Source organism: Oryzias melastigma, linkage group LG20 (genome assembly GCF_002922805.2).
Source record: "Oryzias melastigma strain HK-1 linkage group LG20, ASM292280v2, whole genome shotgun sequence".
NCBI classification, from domain to species: domain Eukaryota; kingdom Metazoa; phylum Chordata; class Actinopteri; order Beloniformes; family Adrianichthyidae; genus Oryzias; species Oryzias melastigma.
In genome coordinates this window covers 9,678,052-9,697,195 of record NC_050531.1, presented here as the reverse complement: position 1 = coordinate 9,697,195, position 19,144 = coordinate 9,678,052, and the positions used below count along the sequence as shown (strand labels likewise).

Sequence of the window (19,144 nt, the reverse complement as noted above, 5' to 3'; positions counted from 1 at the left end):
TCCAAAGCCTACAATATTATAATTACAGCTCTTCATTCCCTTCTTGACGCACATAAAGGAGAATTCCTCTCACTCACTGCTTACATCCTTCATCTTCCTCTGCACACAGCTTGGTTAGCTGGCATTAATTGCCGACAAAAAAGAAAGAAACTGTGGAAGTACAACAAGTGCTTCTCATCCTGGTATAATTGTGTCTGTAGGAGTTGGAGGGCTTTAGAAGAAGAAGGAGAGCTTTCCTTTTTACAAGATTTGTTTGAGAGCTGCAGAGGCTTTACAGCATGGTGATGTGATGGCGCCCTCTAGTGGACAGACTGTGCAAGGAGCGCTTGTTTAAGTTGAATTTGTTCATATGGCAGCACTAAAAGAAAAAATAATTTGATGAATCCATCAAACATATTTAAAATATGATTAGAATTTAAACATTTTTTTAAGAGATTGACAGCAGTTTCCAGTCGGAATCTAATTAAATTCAGCTCTTTTTATATTGTCATTCTCCTTTAACTTTAAAGAAAAATAAATATTTGACTATTCCAACGATTTTCCAACACACATGGATCAAGTTTGCTTTTATTTTCATTGCAAAATACCTATTTCCACCTCCTATTACCATAAAAGTTAAGCATTAAATCAAATATTTGAATGTATTAGTCAAATTCAGAAATGCTGGATTGAAAAATCTAAGTATTATCGTGTTGAATTTTACATTTCTTTTGATGTCGATGCTTTTTAGTTAATTATTCACCCAAATCGGCACAGACACACACTGTCGAACCATGAAGTTACTCCAGATGGCATCATCTTGGCTTCTAGTACCACCATGCAGAACACTGAGGTTATTTTTGATCAGGATCACACTAAAACAAGTCTCTACTGCCTTCCTCCACACAGTTATCTGGTTTCTCTCAGAGAAAAAAAAATCCCTCTTGTGGTTCTAAATAAATTAAATAAAATTCAAGTGCATTTAAAGTAATATGCATTTCTTTACCGGCAGGTAAATTCAAAAGTTACCAGGCCAACATTCGTACATTAGCAGGAGACTTGAATGTATTTAAAATAAAAATACTTGGACAGGTGTTGATTTGAATAAAACATCATAACAAGTTCACTAATGAAATATCATCACAGCTTGATTCTTGCAGCTTAAAACCAATTAGCTTGTTCTTCTAGTGTTTCTGAATTAAATTTTACTCCTGCACCAACATGGCTCCTACTGGTTGTGCTGTTTATAGGGATTTAACCCCCTATTTCCATTTTAGCACAGGGGAGTATGTTTGAGGAGCTGAAAGAGGATTCATCAGATCAGACTCTGACTTCTGACTCGTTAAGCTTAGACACGGCATAGGAGGAGAAGGAAATGCACCTAAAGCTCAACTATTTAAAGGTAAATGCACTAATAAACAGATACATTCTTCTCTAAATTAAATAATTCAGGAATTTCTGCAGCACCAAATAATCCAAAATAGTTTAGGAACTCGTTGTGTCTTTATTTAATGAAGATCATCAGTATTTTTTATCTATTTCATGCAGTTTAGCCGTTTTATTTAAGAGGTGAGTCGATCCAAGTCAACATTCACCGCGACCTGCCCGCACCAGCAATCCAACAGACTCAAGGAGCACAGTCTCTTTATTTAACCGTTTCCACGGCAACCAGAGCGTGCTGCCAACAAATGTACCAGCCTCCTCTTCAGGCTAGCATGCTCAGGTTTAAGCCAAATTTATATTTAAGAAAAAAAAGGCAAAAATTGGACCATTTAAAAGGTCAGTTAGTTGATGAGTCTAAAATTAAAAAAACAAATTTGTGCCGTTTTACCAACCGAGACGCAATAAAAAAATGATTATCTCAAATGCAGCTAATTTAACAATCAAGCTTGATTACGTTTTATAAACAAATAATTGAAAACAAATGATTAAGGCTAGAAATGCTAAACTTAAAACTGTTTGAAAAGTGAAAATGTAAAATCTACCACTGAAATGGGTTTAAATAAAGGCTTAATTGGAATGTGTGCATAAGAAAAGTGAATAAAAACCACAAACGCACATGTTTGCACTAAACATAAGCTTTATTTAGCTAGTGACTTTTAAAGAGGAGAAAACTGATGCGTCTGTGCAGCTGATTGAAGCCTTTCAGGGAAGAACCTCGAGTCCGTCAGGTGGAGGTTCTCCACAAAAACAGCTTTGTTGTTGAGGACAAAAAAATCTGACTGAGCCTGAAGTAAAGACATCAGCAGTAAAGAGGTGATGGTTCTACCAGAGCAGCAGGTTTCTCCTCAAACAAATGCACTTCAGAATGACAGAATTTCAACAAAAAAAGACAAAAAAATAAAAGATTAGCTCTAGCCTGCTGTCAGCAGGCCGCCACGTTACTAACCTTTTGATACACAGAAAGAGATGCAGAAAGAAACAGAAGAAGGCTAATACGATTGGTATGATTGTGGCCGTTCACCCAATTATTTATTCCACCTGTCAATCATCCGCAGCCTCCGTCTCAATTGATCAGGCGGCTGAATACAGATTCAAGTACAAGAATAATTTTTTAATTCTCTTCAGGGACTGATGAAGCTCAGTGATATCTCAAACGATCGAGGCTTTAAAAACAAAAAGAAAACAAGAAGCGTGGTGGAATTTTCTGACTACTCTGGTTAATTCGTTAGTAGCTCACAAAACAAAATCAAAGAACAGAATTACAGCGTTAAGGATACTGGCAGAGGCTGTTTCGAGGGACTGAAAGTGCTTGAGAGACTGAGTGTCAAAGAACGTTACACTTCTTTTCTTGTGAAGCGGAAACAAAAGGGTTCGATGCACCAGTCAATGGATACAGATGAGTTCACCTCTTGTCACGTTCAAGTGTTTGGATACATTGTCTTCTTCAGCGGAAAGATTGGGAGAGCCTTTCCTCCTTGTGGTTAGGCAGGTTTGATTTAACATCATTAGTGTTGCAGTTCCAGCAGAGGGCTTGCTTGAAGGTTACTGTTTATTTCTACTGCGTTCCTGATGGGGAAAAAAGAGAAAATTGAGAGATAATCAGTGGAAATAATAAATACATCAACATTTTCAACCCTAAAAATATTTAATGTTGTCAACAAATATAAAAATTGGAGGCTGATCCCAAAACTGGATTAAAAAAAAGGTTAAAAAAAGACATTTTTAGATTAAATCTGCTCATTTTTTTGCTTTTGAAAATAAAATTTCCATAATTTTAGCAGTAGTTATGAATAATTAAATCAAAATAAACCTTACACTTATTAATTTTTTTTACCATAACATAACACTTAAGTTCTACACAATAAAACTAGTATTTTAGTAAAAACAAACATTCCACTATGCTTTTTTTTGTCAATAATCAACAGAAAACTGCCCAACCCTGCAGAAATGAGGTACAAACATCTCGTCTCGTTTCTGTGAGGCGTTACAACAAAAGCCTCGAGTCTTTGCATTCATTCAGAGGCTGCTTGGACACATACCAGCTCCACAACCTTGCACACTTCTCCCATGGCAACCAACTTCCCTCATCAGGACAATTCGCTCTGCAACCCTCCCACAATCACTCAGGAATGATGGAGGCTTCGAAACTGAAGCCTTTAAACTCCTTACAACCCCCTAGATGCCTGGCAATAAAACCTAATTTATGATAGCAAGTGTATATTAAAAAAAAAAATTAGTTACCAGCATGACTTCTGCGTCGGGAGTTTGCTAAATTTAGCCTTTTCCAAGCAAAATAACATCTGATTTTGTTAAATATTTAAAGGTATGACACCAAAATGCAATAACTTAACACCTCTCAGTCAACACAGATAAAAGAAATGGTTGAATATTTACAAAAATGGGACCAAAAACCTATTTAACCCCCTTTATGAACCCTTTTTCCTGTCTCTACTCCACATAAGACTCCTTAGAAAAAGAGTCCAAATGTCATTGAACAGATTTCCAGCTGTTTGTCCAATCAATGCTTAAGGTAAAGAGCATTTTTCTGGTTATTGTGTAAAATAAAAATACTTTATTGCAACTAGTCCTGGGCAATATGGGAAAACTTGTATCTCACCATATAAATTCTTTTATATCACATTACCAATATATATCACAATATACCAAAATGAAGTACATTTTCAGCTTATCTCTAAAAAAATGGAGAAAATGTCACAAAAAATGTTTTTAAAGTGCACAACAGCTTCAAGTTTCTTAGTAGGAAAACACATTTATCCACAGCAATAAAAATAAACAAATAGAAGCGATAGGAGAGAAATGGCACAATAGACACTTGTCAATCGCCCACACGATACGTATCGTCATATCGCCCAGCACTAGCTGCAACCTCAGTAAGAAAGCAGAGAAAATTAGAGGTCCCAAGGAATGCACAAACCAAATACTCAGCTCTGTTTACACAAGCTTCAGACTGGTTACTGTGAGTCTCTAGTTAAACGTTGCAGCCATAGATATGAAAGAAGGGAGGACTTACTCGGAGTATAATTACATTTAACAGCAGCAGTCAAATACTCATGAAAATGGAATTCCAAAGCAAAAAAATAAGAAAAATAAACTTGAAACCTAGATTCATTTTTAGTAAAAATGTGATGAAAATGTGTATTTTCTGCCCTGCAAATCATCAACTTCTTACTCCCCCAAATAATTAACTATCTGGTACAAAAAAACTGTTACATAACCACATAATCATTCCTGCTTTCCTTCTGACTGCACACAGAGGAACAAAAATGAGCCATTCTGTTCATAATTGACAAATACATTTCGATTTTTACGTTCTATTACAAACCTGAGAGATGTTATTGTATAGAACGGCATTCTGCTTTAGCACCGTCCAAAGACGAGGAAGGACAGACCGAACAATAGACAACAATTAACCTTGTCAGGAGAAGGTAAGGCGAGGCCTCAGCCGGGCCGATGCTGTCATGTAGGAGGTCAAGACGATGAAAGCAACGTAGCACGCCGCATTCACAGCGCGGGATGAAACCAGCTTTAAACTGACAGGTTGTTTTCCAGACGCTTGAAAACACTGACTTGAAATATTTATGAGAAAGTAACACGGCGCATATTAAGAAGGTCAGCAGCCAGGAGTCAATATAGAATCTGGGAAGCAGCGTGGGAGTGCCAGGAAAAAGAAAAAAAAAGAGAAAAAAGTGGGTTCTTGTGGGTTTTCTTGATCCAATTAACATGCTGGGGAATCTAAGAATGGAAGCGGCACAACGAAACCTGGTTCAACTCATTTGCAAGCGTGTCTTCACAGCAGCAGAATCCCACTGAGCTTTTACTGCTAAATTAAACATTTGTTGCATGCCACTGTTATTACTACTGCACCATATTTCCCCTTTGAGTCTTGCACTGTGTGAGGGTAAATGTAATATTGCATTTTTATTGTGTAGTTTTTTTCTTTTTTTGGTGAGGAGTAAAACCTCTTTAGGAGTCAAACTGTGAGACGGATGCTGTCGCCAGTTTGTGGACCCAGGGCTTATGTTGTTAAAGTCAAATAAAGCATGAGGAGCCAGTGGAGAGCAGCGGAGCTGGGTGTTCAAAGGGAGATCAGAGCCAGCATCCGTCTTTGTCTGAAACATGGAATGCCAGGAATGCGCGCTATTTCGGGAAAGCCTATAGACATATTTCAACCGTCGTGGCGTAAACTGGCGGGCGAGGGCCCGGGGTCTCCTGAACCTGCGCCTGAGCGACAGTTGCACGTCAACCTGGTGACAGACCTCAGGGAACTTCCACTCGCTGCAGACTGTTGATGCTAAAAACCTCAGAGCGGCTAAAACACGATAACAGGAAACTCACCTTCCTCAGAGCATCCTCCTCTTCTTGACGTTTCTCATAATGTGCAAAGTCATCAAAGATTGAGGTGGTGTGCTTGAAAGTTGCAATAACTTTAAGCACCTGTTTGGCCTTCTCCAGAGGCACTTCCTGAGTGTCCCTAGAGTTGGTCACGGGTTTGTTGTCATTATTCTCCAGACGGATGTGACGCAGCTGGTTGTTGGGCACGTCTTTTATGAAAACCCACTTCACCTCAAACTTGCCCTTCCATTTGTCCTGAGACCAGACGCCCGCGTAGGCGTTGTAGTCCACCGGTGAGCGCATCTCGGCCACGCCGCAGAAATGCCCACTGCCGTTGACGCTGAATAAAAGGTACAGGGGTCCCTTGTTGCCCAGCGAGCGGTAAGCACTATCCAGCCGCTTGTTGCCGTGTTCTGTGCTGCACCAGATAGAATACTTGATGGAGCGGTGTATGTCATCTTCTGAGTAACTCTTGATGATGAAAACTCGTCCGTGTTTCAAGTTCCAGTCGAAGTCTTTGGGGTTGTAGTTGTTGAGGGCGCGGAGCTTTTCCAGCACGGGGTGCACTTCTCCTGAGCACGGAGCGGCGCTCAGCGGAATCCCCACACCCATGCCGAAGCCCTCGCCTCGGTTCCTGGGAGCCACCCAGCGGTTGGGGGGCGGAACCGGCTGCTGGGGTTGTTGCTGATGGAGGGGTGGAGGGGGGCCCGGTTGGGAGGCGAGGTGAAGGTGCTGCGGGCCGTGGAGAGGCTGGGGGTGTTGGGGAGACTGGAGGGACTGCAGCTGGAAGGGCTGGTGTTGATGCTGGGGCTGGTGGGGGGGCTGAGGGGGCAAAGGGTTCTGCAGTAATGCTTGAGGCTGAGCCAGAAGCGGCTGCTGCACCATAGGTTGGGGTGGCATCATAGTCTGAGCTAACGGGGGCTTGTTGAGTGAGCCCTTATCTTCCCAAGTACCAATGTTCATATTGTGCTTTATGGGTGGAGGGGGGATAGCAGCACCACCCCCCATCCCTATGTTGGCTTTAGGTTTGACTTTAGGTTGGGGTTTGGCTGGCTTCTTGGCAATAGCTGCCCAGGAGGCCGGTTTGGGTGCCGACGAGCTGACGGATGGGGGAAGGTTATTGGCCGCCATGCTGCTCATACCTGCATTGCCTCCTAAGGGGGAACCCACCGTTTTGGTGACAGCTGCCATCATATCCGTACCCAGTTTTAGGCCCGCCATGCCCTGCTCAATGCTGTTCAGAACGGGAACCTTACTGAGCTGGGTTTCACTCCCGAAGCCGGCTTGTCCATCCGCGATGGCCCGACTCAGTGAGCTGGGGGCGTAGCCATAGCTGCTACTATAGACTGAGCTTTGTGTCGATTGACCCTGAGAAACACTGGTGCCCCAGGTAGAAAAGTCAGCATTACCAGGAAAGAAGTTGAAGCCGTGTTGGCCAAGAAAAGGAGGGGTGTTTCCCAGGGCACCTGGTTGGCCAAAAACGCCATCGGGGATAAAGTGCGGCTCGCCATTACTCATCTGTCCATAGGTAGTTAGGTAGGGCATAGGCGGGTCTCCGGCCGTGGACCAAGCAGCCTCTCCCAGAGAATACGGGAAACCAATGGATGGAGCATAGTAGCTGGACATGTAGGGGTCAGACATTGGTGGATAGCTGTTACTCTGTGTGGCACAATAGAGAAAAGCACGTTTTAAAAACAAATGATGGCAGCAAAACCAAACAGATGAACTATTCACATGACTTATTGTTGGAACTTTTATCCCCTCCCCCTATTTCTATTTGTAAATTTAAAATATTTTACAAATAGGCTTGGAGTTTAAACAAAAAGTGTGAAAATACCTTGTTTGACATGCACATTTTTACCCTAGCATCACTTTAATTGTAAAACTGCTTAATGAACATTTATGTAACGAAAAAAGAAAATAAATAACCGACATAAACATGTTTTTTTAGGCTACTGTTATTTGCACGTTTTTACGTACGACCAAGCACATATCTACATTTCTGCATTGCCCACACCTATTTTAAGTCTGTCCAAGCAGACTAAAGGTTGTTGTTGGTAACACATTTTAACCGTAAGCATAACCTTTCCTCTGGGTCCGTGCGGCCAAGAATAAAGTTCTGCACTGATTGCACGTAGTCAGAAAATTACATATGAAGTCACTTTCTTTTATTAAACTGACCAATTACAATAAGTTCTAGCACCAGGTTAAAGCCTATTTCTCTGATCATTTTTTTACTTCTGTAAAAGCATTCCCAGTGGTCTTTAATTATGATTATGAAGTTTTTAAGCAAAAAAAAAAGTCTGTCAGCTTCTTCAGAGCAGAAGAGTTCATCAGATTGCCTCTGATTAGTTTGCAGGACTGTTGTTGTGGTGGAGGGGTCTCCAACTCTGTTCCTTGTTAGCTACTGTCCTGCTTGCTTTGCAGCTAACCCTGGTTCGGTAATTACTGGTCACCTGGATCAGGAGTGTTCAGTCAATCGGAAACTGGGCTCACACAATCCAGCTAATCAGCAATTAGTGAAGCAGGGTTAGCTGCAAAACAAGCAGGGCGAGGAACAGGGTTGGAGGTAGGGGTCAGATATTGGCAAATAGTAGTTATTTCTGGTTTACACTCTCCCACTAGCTTGCAGCCCCTCACAGCAATATGAATACAAAATATTCAGAAATGCTATTTTAAGCTTAATTTGTGCTTCATAATAGGACTGGGTGATAAAACAAGGATTTATATCTCGATATATATCGTGATTTTATTTCAGTGCATCTGTTATACTAAAAGTATGATAGGAAGTAAAGATTTAAATCTAAATAACCTGCTGATGATTACACATTTCTTTGTTTTACTGCAGAGTGTTCAAATTTGACAAATAAAGTTATTTGGTTCATACTGTGACAAATATTGTTATCGCATGATATGGAAAAGAATATATTAAGATATAAAAATTGCCCCACTTCATAATCAGAAAAATACTCCAAGAACAAGTTAAAACACAATTTTCTGTGAAGTGAGTCTTTAATTATTTCCCATCTTGATAATTAATTGATTTAGATTAGTTTCTAGAGTATTTCACCAAATCAAAATGGCTAAAACACACATTTCTGGGATACAACACCTGATTTGTCGGACCGCCCAGGTAAGGCTCGAAATCATCATCATTCACACCATCCTTTTGATGCATTGATCCGTTTTGCACTAGATAAAGATAGACAAAAACAACTTTAAAACTTGTGTTTACTTGGCTAATATTTGTCATAAACAGTTTTTTTTAAAAATCCAGCTGTTCATAGGTACAATAGTGTTGGGTCAGCATGCTACAGGCTGCAGTTTGGACAAACATTATCTGCCAGTCAATTAGCATGTTTAAATGTCACCTACCTTTGTTTCCTTGTCCTTTAGGTCTCTGAAAATGACAAAAAAGACAGATAAGATGGTTAGAAGAGCAACCTTAACAGGGCAGGCTGTACTAGCGGCACAAACACCGTTCAGGTAGCCACAGTTCACCCCAGATAGAGGACCTTATCCCGGATGTTAGCATGTCAGGCTTGCTTCAACGAACTAACCGGATGTCAAGCGGTACCGCATTGCCAACCGGCTCCAGCCAGAGTTAGTCGGTGGTACAGTCGGCCTACGCTCCAGCTAAACAGCTATCGAATATCCAGGACTTTGAAAGCCTGTTTGATCTGGCGCACCGGATCAAACTGTTGTCAGCAAAGTTTCAGATCGCCGCAAAGCTAACGCGTAGCATCGCTCATGCCTCGGAACACGAACCTGATCGACTGTGGTCGCAGACATCCTCCAGGAAACCCAAACTGAGCGCCGTTAGTCAGACTATTCACGGCTTTCCCCCTCGTATGTCTGTCTCCGCACTTCGCTGCCTTCCTGGCTGGTCTCTCTGGTCGTCCACTCACTCAGTAAACGTTTTACGGCGACGTTTTCCTCACTGCCGTACTCAAAAAACACTCGCGACAACCTGCCTCTTCTCACAGCTAGAGACGGCGACTTGGCGTCTGTGGACAGGGCGTCAATCACCGTGTCCGTTCCTGTCATAAATTCCCCCTTTTCGCGTTAATTTGGGACTGATTATTGCCTTACTGGTATATCCCTTACCATATTCCACAATGGCGGATAGGCTTTTTACTCCCGCTTCCGTTCCGTTCTGCTGCTCCGTGACCTTCCGCCTGTGACGCTCTGAGTCATGTTACAAGCTGACACTTCACATGACAGCCACGGACAAACAACTTCTCTACTGCTTTGGTTTTTCCCTCAAATGCTCCGTACTAAAGCATCTAATCCAATTGACACAATAAGTTTTTGCAAAACAATAATTGGGAAGGTTTTTTATTTAGCTTAATCACTATGGATAGATGTATAAATTAATACGTAAAAACTAAAAATGTGTTTTGTGTGTATTTGTGTTTTGTTTGTTTTTTTTATAACTTCAGCGTCTTAAATGTTGTAAGCAGATGCACATTTGAATTTATTATAAATAGTGATAATTTATTTTTTAAGTTAAAAACCCTTGCAAAACAATACCATATTTTTTAATATATTGAGCAACAACTTAAGCCATAAATGGAAGTATAATATTTTGTAGCATATTAAAATACTGCAATTATTTTTAATTTGTGGCAATATAATCAGGGGTGGACTTACCATTAGGAAAAGGTAGGCAATTGTCTGGGGCCCCCAACACTCTGACACTCATCATGCTGAACACTTAATAAAAGTGTCTAAAATATAGTTTATCCCCATTATTATTTAACTCTTACATAACAACTTGTCATATCCCTAAAATGGCTAAGATTGATCATCTAAAATTGTTTCGTCCGCCCCCGTCCCACTGTAGCAATGGAATATTCCAGGCAAGTAGAAGATCCTGTTTTCCACCCATTTGAGCAGTTTTGATTCCGACTTTGCAAATAAACATTGTTTTGGACTGGTGGACATAATTTGGGCAGATTTAGGGTCTGTTAGCCAGTTTTTATTTCCTTATTAAAATATGTTTCAACCACAGATAAAGCAGTGCCTAACCTGCCACCATTAGATGCATAGCCCACTAATAATACAACTACTTCACTAACCTGTTCCATAAATGCAATTTAAACATGTGATGCTCATCATGTCATTGTTATCCTAAAAATTGTCCTATTGTGTGTATTTCCTTTTAAATTTCAATGCCGAAATTATTTCAATTTTTAAGGGCTTATCTAATCATTTGGATCCTAGACATTGATTATGTCTACTGGCGGACCAGTGTAGTTATTTGTCATTTTAAAATGAATTGGATTCTTTTTTTTTTTTAACAACTGCAGAGGGCCCCCATTTTATTTTTCGCCAGGGGCCTCCAAACTGCTAAGTCCGCCACTGATGCAGATTTGTTTCCTTTTTTTTAATGTAAATAATAATTTAGTATTAAAGTCAATTACATTTTGTTTGTTCACATATATTTAAATGTTTTTATATGTATATATTTTTCAATTTCTTCAGTATAGTGCAATTCTTTCATAAGAGAAAGTAGCTCTTTTAGGATTTTAGTATTTACAAAGTAAAATATGCAGCCATATCACATAAAATTACCCATATTATCTTTATACATGGACTATATATTCATTTGTGTGATCTACAAATTCTGGATTTAGAAAGTAATTAAATTTCTTACACTGTTAAATTTTAAATTTATTTTGTCTCATTTCAAGCCTAAATTGTGCGATAACGTCCAGTATATTTATTTAATAAATGCATAAAGGCTATATATTTACTTTTAAATAAACAAAAAATGAATATTTTGTGTATAAAACATAAAAAGTAGCAGTGTTTTTAAGAGGAACGCTATGTCAACAAATCAGTAGAAGTGAGAGTTGACGCAACTCTCGCGATAAGTCCGTAGTTGTTGCGGAACAGTATGGCAGCCGTCTCGTTGAGGTCTTGCCGTAGAGGACTTTCACAATTATTAAGCAATGGAGGGCTCACAGCTGTTTGTCCAAAGCGATTTGAAGGTTGGATTAGGTTTTTGTTTTTGGCTAAATTCAGTTTACAATTCCCAAGAGTTAATATGTGGTGTTTAAACGTACCGGAGGGGGTGTGGCGATTGCGCCTTTTTAAATACCGTGGCATGTTAATCATGTCTTGGAGATTTAAAGTAGTGCTAGATTCCAGTATCTGGTGTTCTTCTCTCTGCATTTCAGAACGTTAAAAACGCGCTCCTTTTGCCGAACTGTTGCATGTAACCCATACAGATTTGTGTGTTTGAAGGAATGTGGCTAACGTCACACTTTGTTCCGTGAATAGCTAATATGGTACATTTGGAGTTGTAAATGTTGTCTCTTCAATATTCTGTTCTCTAGAAGTCAGAAGACACAAATCCACAGTTCAGTTTGCGTCACGACCAAATCTTCCAAAGCTGGCCTACAGAAAACTGAAGGGAAAGAGTCCAGGTGTGGTCTTCCTGCCAGGATATGCATCCAACATGAATGGACAGAAAGCTGAGGCTCTGGAAGAGTTCTGCAAGTCATTAGGTCACTCATATCTAAGGTAGGTAATTAAAAAATAAACCCCTCATTTGTACATTTTGCATTTAGCAAAATCAACTTTTTTTTATCTTTATAACCTTAATTCCTTAGGAAAAACAACCCCAAATATCACTAGCCCCTCCCAAACTGTAAAAATGGGTGGATCCTAACATGATGATGTCACAAAGTGGGGAACAGCCCCTTCCAGGAAGAGTTTGTGCTACCAGCGCCACCCTCAGGCTCACACACACCCACTTTCTTTACGGAGCAAATACTGATCGGCAAAATACTTTTATTTTAATGCACAATATTCAAATCTGCCTTTGCAAAAGTTTTGTGGGTGAAACGCAGACGCTGCCGAGGCTGGCTCTTGGACGACGGCACCCACAAGTAGGGAAAGGTGGTGCCCCAGAGATTAAAGCGTTTTACTTCTGGGTAGGAAAATTAGCTTGCAAAAATAACTCGTATTTCATAAAATAATGTTCTTTAGTGTGCCAAATGTAATATATTATCATATATATGGATAAAGATTACTCTGAAAGGCTTAAGAATAGCATGATATAGGCCCATAAATGCTACAATAAGGGAAGAAAATACTTGTTTTAATCATTTTTATTGTATCAACATTTTTCTTAGGATGCATACTAAAGCTTCAGTCACTAAACTTTTGTACATGACTAAGTATCACCTTATTTTCCTACTGCAACAGATATTTTTGGAAAAAATAACTTCTACTTTTAAATGATTTTTTATGTAATCATGGATAATAATCAATAAAAACAAACTTATAGTTCTAAAGGACTAATGCTACAGTGTCTAAACTTTCTTACAAGTCTAATTATGACATATTACTACTTGATAGTTGCTGTATTTTTACTTGATTTTTCTTAAGCTACTTCACAGAAGTGTTGTATTTAAGTGTTAAATGATAATAGAAGGCGAATAAAGTAAAAATAGGGACCAACCTGGATTAGTTTATAACATTTTTTTATGTTCTACAAAAGTATTTGATTGGGATTCTGTATTGTATCAAAATCAAATGATTTAGGATTGGATTGGGGACATCCCTAGTTTTAAATTGTATTAATATAAAATAATATAAAATATAAAATAATCAGATATTTCTGATTCTCTACAGCTTTTGGCTTAAATATTGTATTAAATTTGAAGCAGCTTTGACCTGGAAATTAGTTAGCACTTTAATTTGTATTTCTGAAGAATTTAATGCCACATTAAATGTGGAATTGATTCCCAGGTGCGCGATAAGTTCCATCTAGTGTTGGTCCTTTCAAAGACGCTTCCGACCATAGCCCCTTTATTCAAGCACAACGGCGTTTTCGACGCACATAAATGACACAATAAAACGCTGCTAATAACAGGACAACACATTCCTCTCTGCCATGTTAGCATTGAAATCTACCTTAAAGTCTGAATTGAATGTCTCTTTAAGCCATTTTGCATCAAAGTTCTATATCTAAAGGAGAATAAACTATATATTTTTTCTTACTTTTTAGATCTTTAAGACATACCTTTGTGTTCTATTTGTTTCACAGATTTGACTACACAGGACATGGAGCCTCAGAGGGAGTGTTAGCAGAAGGAACCATTGGGACCTGGAAAAAAGATGTCCTGTATGTGTTGGATGAGTTAGTGGAGGGGCCACAGGTGAGTGTTTCATGACTTCATGTTCCTATTCACAATATTATTGTGCAATGAAAGCTGCTATTCATAAACGTTTTCAAAAAAAAAAAAATTTCACTGTTAACATCAAGTTCTTAAACAGAAGAAAATGTAAATAAATATTTAACTCTAGTTTAATCTTTTTTTATTGTTTTGCATTTCCCATCGCTTGTAATTTAAAAATGTTGCATTTTGAAGGTGTTTTACAGTTTTTTACTGAAAAAAAATCAAAATATCGCATAAGAATTCAAACTTCTTTAAAATGGTTCTTACAGATTAGCATGTGTCGCCTAACGCCCACGGTCTTTGGCATGTTTTGAGTCCAATTGGAAAATTATCTCACATGACATGAAAATGCACAAATCTCTAGAAAAAAAGCTCAAGGGTGAAAAAAGTAAACCCAAAAGCAGAGAACACAACTACAATAAATTGAAGTATCTTATTTCTAGCAAGAGCTGGTGGATTTTCAGAATCAATAAAAGCATGAAAAGTCACCAAGAAGCAAATGGTCTCTCATGCTGAGTTTGAGATACTCTGTGTGCAAAAAGAAGACACCCGTCACTGCAGGCCTCCAGTGTTCTGGCGTCATGATAGACCAGCCAACCAAAATTCAGACAACCAGGAAGAGTCTTAGACTGTAAGACGCGCAATTGTCTATTCTAATTCAACAAAAATAAGCTGTTTGGTTCCAAATGTGAGGTGAAAAAAATCTGGGACTATGTTTTAGGTCTTTTTCAGCAGCAGAAACTAGAGATTGGTGGGAACTGAGGAAAAGCTGTTTGGGGTCACTGGGTTGCTGGAGCCTATCTTTGCTAACATTGGGCAAAGGCTGGCTACACCTCGGGCAAGTCACCAATCCTTTTACAGGGCGAAATGCATGAAAATTGTTCTACAGTGCTCATGATTTCAGAAAGAGCTGACGGTTCACTTTCCAGCGGGTTAATGACCCAAAGAAACTTAAAATGCTTTCTGTGAATGTCATTGAAAGTACACAAGTCAAATTTTCATTCATAGTTTAATATAAATAAGATTTTTTAATAAATTCAATAATGTGTTACATCTGTCTCCAGAAGGGGGCAGTGTGATACCACACTGGGTTTGAAAAGTTTTGTGTTTTCAGTCCCTTTAATCTGTTCTGTGACCTTTTTCCTTCTGACAGATACTGGTGGGTTCCAGTATAGGTGGCTGGCTGATGCTGCTGGCAGCCATTGCGAGACCAGAGAAGACCGCCGCCTTAGTGGGCGTCGCCACCGCTGCCGATCATCTCGTGACATCATTCAACTCTCTTCCGCTGGAGGTGGGAAGCATGTCTTTTAGAAACCCGTACAGATATTAAATATTCCCACTGAGATCTCTCCATCTTTAAATACTTAGACTCGAAAGGAATTTGAGGCTAAAGGGGAGTGGACGGTGCCCACCAAGCACACAGAGGAAGGCGTTTACAAGTTTAGCATGGACTTTCTGCAAGAAGCGGAAAACCACTGTGTGCTCCAGAGCCCCATACCCATCACCTGTCCTGTGCGGCTCATTCACGGGCTGAAAGACGAGGACGTCCCCTGGCACGTGTCCATGCAGGTCGCAGAGCGAGTCCTCAGCCACGACGTGGACGTCATTCTCAGGCGATACGGCCAGCACCGCATGTCTGAAAAGGATGACATCAAGCTCATGGTCTACACCATCGACGATCTCATAGACAAGCTGACCACTTTGGTCTGAGGAAGAGGTAGAGATGGTCCTGAAAATAAGGAAAATGACTGTTAACTAGAAGGTCAACCCTCAAGGAATTTACCAAACAGTGGCATGTTTGTCTGCCAAATGTGACCCTTTTTTCCCCACTATTTTCTCCTCTCTTTGCATCACTATTATGTCAGCACGATGTTACAGCTCATACATTTTTGAAAGGGTTTAGCTTGTAGCTCCTCCCGAATCTCTTCAGGTTGCATTTCTATGTGTTTCGGCTGGTTGTAGCGTCACACCGGTCTCTGTCGTCATCCTTGTTTGGCTGATTTTTCCTCTTTCCTTGAGTAGACATACAGTTTTCCTGTGCCTTTTTAGTACTTTTCACCTGTTTTGGCCAATAAAACCTCTGCGCACCAGACTGCAGAACTGACATCTATGAAAGACAACACACAGTGGGGATTTTTTTGAACAAATAAGAACTTACATTAAAGTTTTCAGCTTGCAAAAAATTATACAAAATTGTGATTGAAGATGCCAAAACAATCATGAACTTTTGGAAGGACCCAGTAATTTTTCAGTTTTAGACCCTATTATAATTAAGTTACAGTAAAAGCTCAGGATTGAGGCAGGACTTAATTCAATTATCTTTATTATCTTTTAGAACATGAAGCCAGCGTTTGCTTTGGACCATCAAACAGTGTTGCTGTCTGGAAATACAGCCCACTCCAGTCCCACTTTAACTACGCAGATCCTTTGTTTACCTCACAAGCCCAAGCTAACATTAGCATAGCAAAAAAATCAGCGAGCAATATTGGAGCTATCCAGCTGTACAGTTTAGAGCTTGGACAAGGAAAAGGAAGACGTTAATGGGTCTATTTGTCTGAATCTGGTTGCAACAGAATTGGAATTTAGCAGGAAGGTCTTGGTCCGCCTATGACAGTTGGATCGTCACATCTCCGAGCTTTTTCAAACTGTAGGTTTTAGTCTTCTGATCCATCACAACCTGAATAAAAAAATACTCAGAAACTCAGTTGTCCTCCATCATCAGAAAAATACCACAAGCATTGTTAAAAAAAAGAAAAAATGGAGTGGGTCTTTAACGAAAAGATCAGAAACTTAATATACAGAACTGTGCAACTAATACAGGATATCATCAGTAAAGAAAAAAAAGTTCATAATCCGATGGTAAAATTATATATATTTTAGCACTAATAAATACATTTCACCAATATTTTTTATACAGTGACTCCTTTGAAAAAATCCTGAGTGACCTGCATTATTTCCACACTGGACTTTTCAAAGTAGCCCAATAAAAAGCAGACTAGCTGATAAATAGTGTACTGTACTTTGGTGTCTTTAAAAGTACTGGATTTAAACTTTTATTTGGTCAGATATGCTCTTTCTTTGACAACTAGAGAGTTTCTCAGATATACTCCAGAAGAATTTACTCTCAATTTGCTCAACTCATGTAATCTAAACTGGATTTATAAAAATTCTCCTATTTTTTTCAGTATAAACGTAAAATCAGGGGGGAAAATATGTATTTGTAAGCAAAGGAAAGCATTATTTAAAAAAATAAAATTATTAAAAACACTTTAAATAGTATTAGGACGTGTAATACTTGTTTTTTATTAATTCAAATTTAACCACAGAAGCAGTTTTTTTAGGAAGCGACTACAACGAGTGATTCGGTGTCTTGTAAAACCAAACGTGGCACCATTAAATAATTTGTTTTCTTTAAGATGTTATCTCTCTTGCATCATGGATCAGGAATTTTGTCTCACTTGTCCTGACAACCACGTTATAGGTTCACAGGCGTTCAGTCTTGCACAGTAATATCTCTGTACTACATTTCTGTTGTCTGGACTTTGAGCCACACAAAGTTAGTCTTATATATATATATAATCAGCCAGCATTACATTTTTGTGTAGAAATAGTGTTCTTTAAAGCCAATTGTTTAAACTTTTACTTTTTTTTTATTCGCTTAAATTTATTTAATCATTAGAGTAAAAAAAAAAAAAAAAAAGCAACAGGTCACACACTCAGCACAGCTGTCTCAATACTTTTCTGGTTTCATTCACACTGTCTTCTCTGTAGTTAGTATGTTTGTGAAAGATTTTTTTTCTCTCTCTCTCTCTGTTCCTCTCCACATTCCAAAAACATCTGCAAGGCTGGGGTGTGATTGGAACGTTCCACAGGTTCAAATGTGTTCTGGAGGCGCATGAACCCTTCTCCCACTTAGAGCAATGCTCCAATATACACTCGTGACCCCGATTATCATGAGGAGTGGCGGCGTTCATGTGAATCTATATTTTCCTAACATTAAACTCTTGTAAAGATCATTTATTTGTATGTCATTTTATATTTCTAAAAAACATCTGATTGAGTTGAGATAAATGTCTAAAGAAACAGTCTCCTTTACAGAACATGAGTCACTAAGGGAGATGTCTAATATCAATTGTATTAATCTTTAGATTTATTTTAAAAGTGTTCCAAGTGGTCTTTTAGTTAGGATTATGCAGTTCTTAGGCAACATTTTAAAAAACTTGTCGTTTTCTAGGACAGAGGTCTGCATTCTGCGGCTTCAAGGCCCCATGTGGTACTTTGACTCCTTCACTGTGGCTCTCTGGTTAATGAAGAATAAAAAAAACAGAATTAAGGCACACCAGAATATACAGCAAATATTCCATTTTTGAATTGTTTAATGGTTCAAAAATACAATAAAAGTCAAATAATTAGCTCGGGTTTCTTTTTTTTTTTGTTAGAATTACAAATTTCTGGCAAATAAATATTTATTTAATCACTGTCTAATCACATACTACTACATTTAGATGATTAACGTGACACAGGGTGTCTTTTATTTTGAAAGGAAGTCATGGGCAGAAATTTAGTGATACTATTTTCTCTATGTGGTTTATTTATGCAAAAAAAAAAAAACAACCGTTTATTTGTATTTATGAAAATAGTGACATTAACATGGATTCAAATCAGTGTCTTTATTTTTCTAAAGGGTGAAGTCAGACTTTGTAGCTCCTCCCAGGTTGTTGTCAGTAAGAAATCCACTCCAATGGCTCTTTAAGTGTTGAAGGTTGCAGACCTCTATTCTAGGACGTAGATTCTGCCGAGCCGCAGAAGTTCATTAGAAATTTGTCTCTGGGCAACCCCGCCCCCTTCCCCTCACCGCTGCTGAGAGCTCTCTGTTTACACTTTCTCCTGCTAGCTTACAGCCCCTCACATCCCCAACCTAACATTACCGGTTGCAACAAATATATTGGAGCTGTCTAGTCAAGTTGTTTTTTATCCTGATACCAGTTCGGAGGAGGAAAATGATGACGTACAACCCCTTGAAACTGCATTTTGATTTGAATAACATAATATTCATCCAATTTTTAGCCTAATTGTCTTTATATTTGCGCTCAGTTGCGAGAAAATGCCCCAAGGACATGCTAAAACCCCCTTTTTTTAATCAGAGAGGGTCTTTGGACCCAGTAGTTAATAAC

The 19,144-nt window shown here is 39.0% G+C and overlaps 2 protein-coding genes across 3 annotated transcripts; one reads left to right on the top strand and one right to left on the bottom strand.

The window, feature by feature from the left end:
- Positions 1-2,041: 2,041 nt before the first annotated feature.
- On the bottom strand, positions 2,042-10,038 carry ythdf3 (YTH N(6)-methyladenosine RNA binding protein 3). 2 transcript variants are annotated; one of them, XM_024280169.2, is made up of 5 exons: positions 9,883-10,038; positions 9,151-9,175; positions 8,888-8,967; positions 5,779-7,434; positions 2,042-2,988 (listed from the first exon to the last, which is right to left on the bottom strand). In XM_024280169.2, the coding sequence occupies exons 1-5, from the start codon at positions 9,883-9,885 to the stop codon at positions 2,965-2,967; spliced, it is 1,788 nt and encodes a 595-aa protein (XP_024135937.1). In that variant the 5' UTR covers positions 9,886-10,038; the 3' UTR covers positions 2,042-2,964. The 2 variants fall into 2 exon arrangements, with proteins under 2 accessions (XP_024135937.1, XP_024135936.1); XM_024280168.1 differs by lacking the exon at positions 9,883-10,038 and adding an exon at positions 9,544-9,876.
- Positions 10,039-11,612: 1,574 nt separating this feature from the next.
- abhd10b (abhydrolase domain containing 10, depalmitoylase b) lies at positions 11,613-16,080 on the top strand. The gene is made up of 5 exons (XM_024280503.2): positions 11,613-11,771; positions 12,120-12,306; positions 13,838-13,949; positions 15,124-15,261; positions 15,339-16,080. Exons 1-5 carry the CDS (start codon positions 11,678-11,680, stop codon positions 15,678-15,680), a joined length of 873 nt encoding a protein of 290 aa, XP_024136271.1. The 5' UTR covers positions 11,613-11,677; the 3' UTR covers positions 15,681-16,080.
- The last annotated feature ends 3,064 nt before the right edge of the window (positions 16,081-19,144 follow it).

Bases quoted from the DNA above. Each gene is read 5' to 3' on its own strand.
- ythdf3 (XM_024280168.1), bottom strand. From the start codon at position 9,567: ATGTCTGCGACCACAGTCGATCAG. The intron at 9,176-9,543 runs GTTCGTGTTCCG...TGTCATTTTCAG, and splicing joins CTGCGACCACAGTCGATCAG to AGACCTAAAGGACAAGGAAA. The intron at 7,435-8,887 runs GTGTTGTATCCC...TGTGCCACACAG, and splicing joins TGGGCGGTCCGACAAATCAG to AGTAACAGCTATCCACCAAT.
- abhd10b (XM_024280503.2), top strand. From the start codon at position 11,678: ATGGCAGCCGTCTCGTTGAGGTCTTGCCGTAGAGGACTTTCACAATTA. The intron at 12,307-13,837 runs GTAGGTAATTAA...TTTGTTTCACAG, and splicing joins TTAGGTCACTCATATCTAAG to ATTTGACTACACAGGACATG. The intron at 15,262-15,338 runs GTGGGAAGCATG...TTAAATACTTAG, and splicing joins TCAACTCTCTTCCGCTGGAG to ACTCGAAAGGAATTTGAGGC.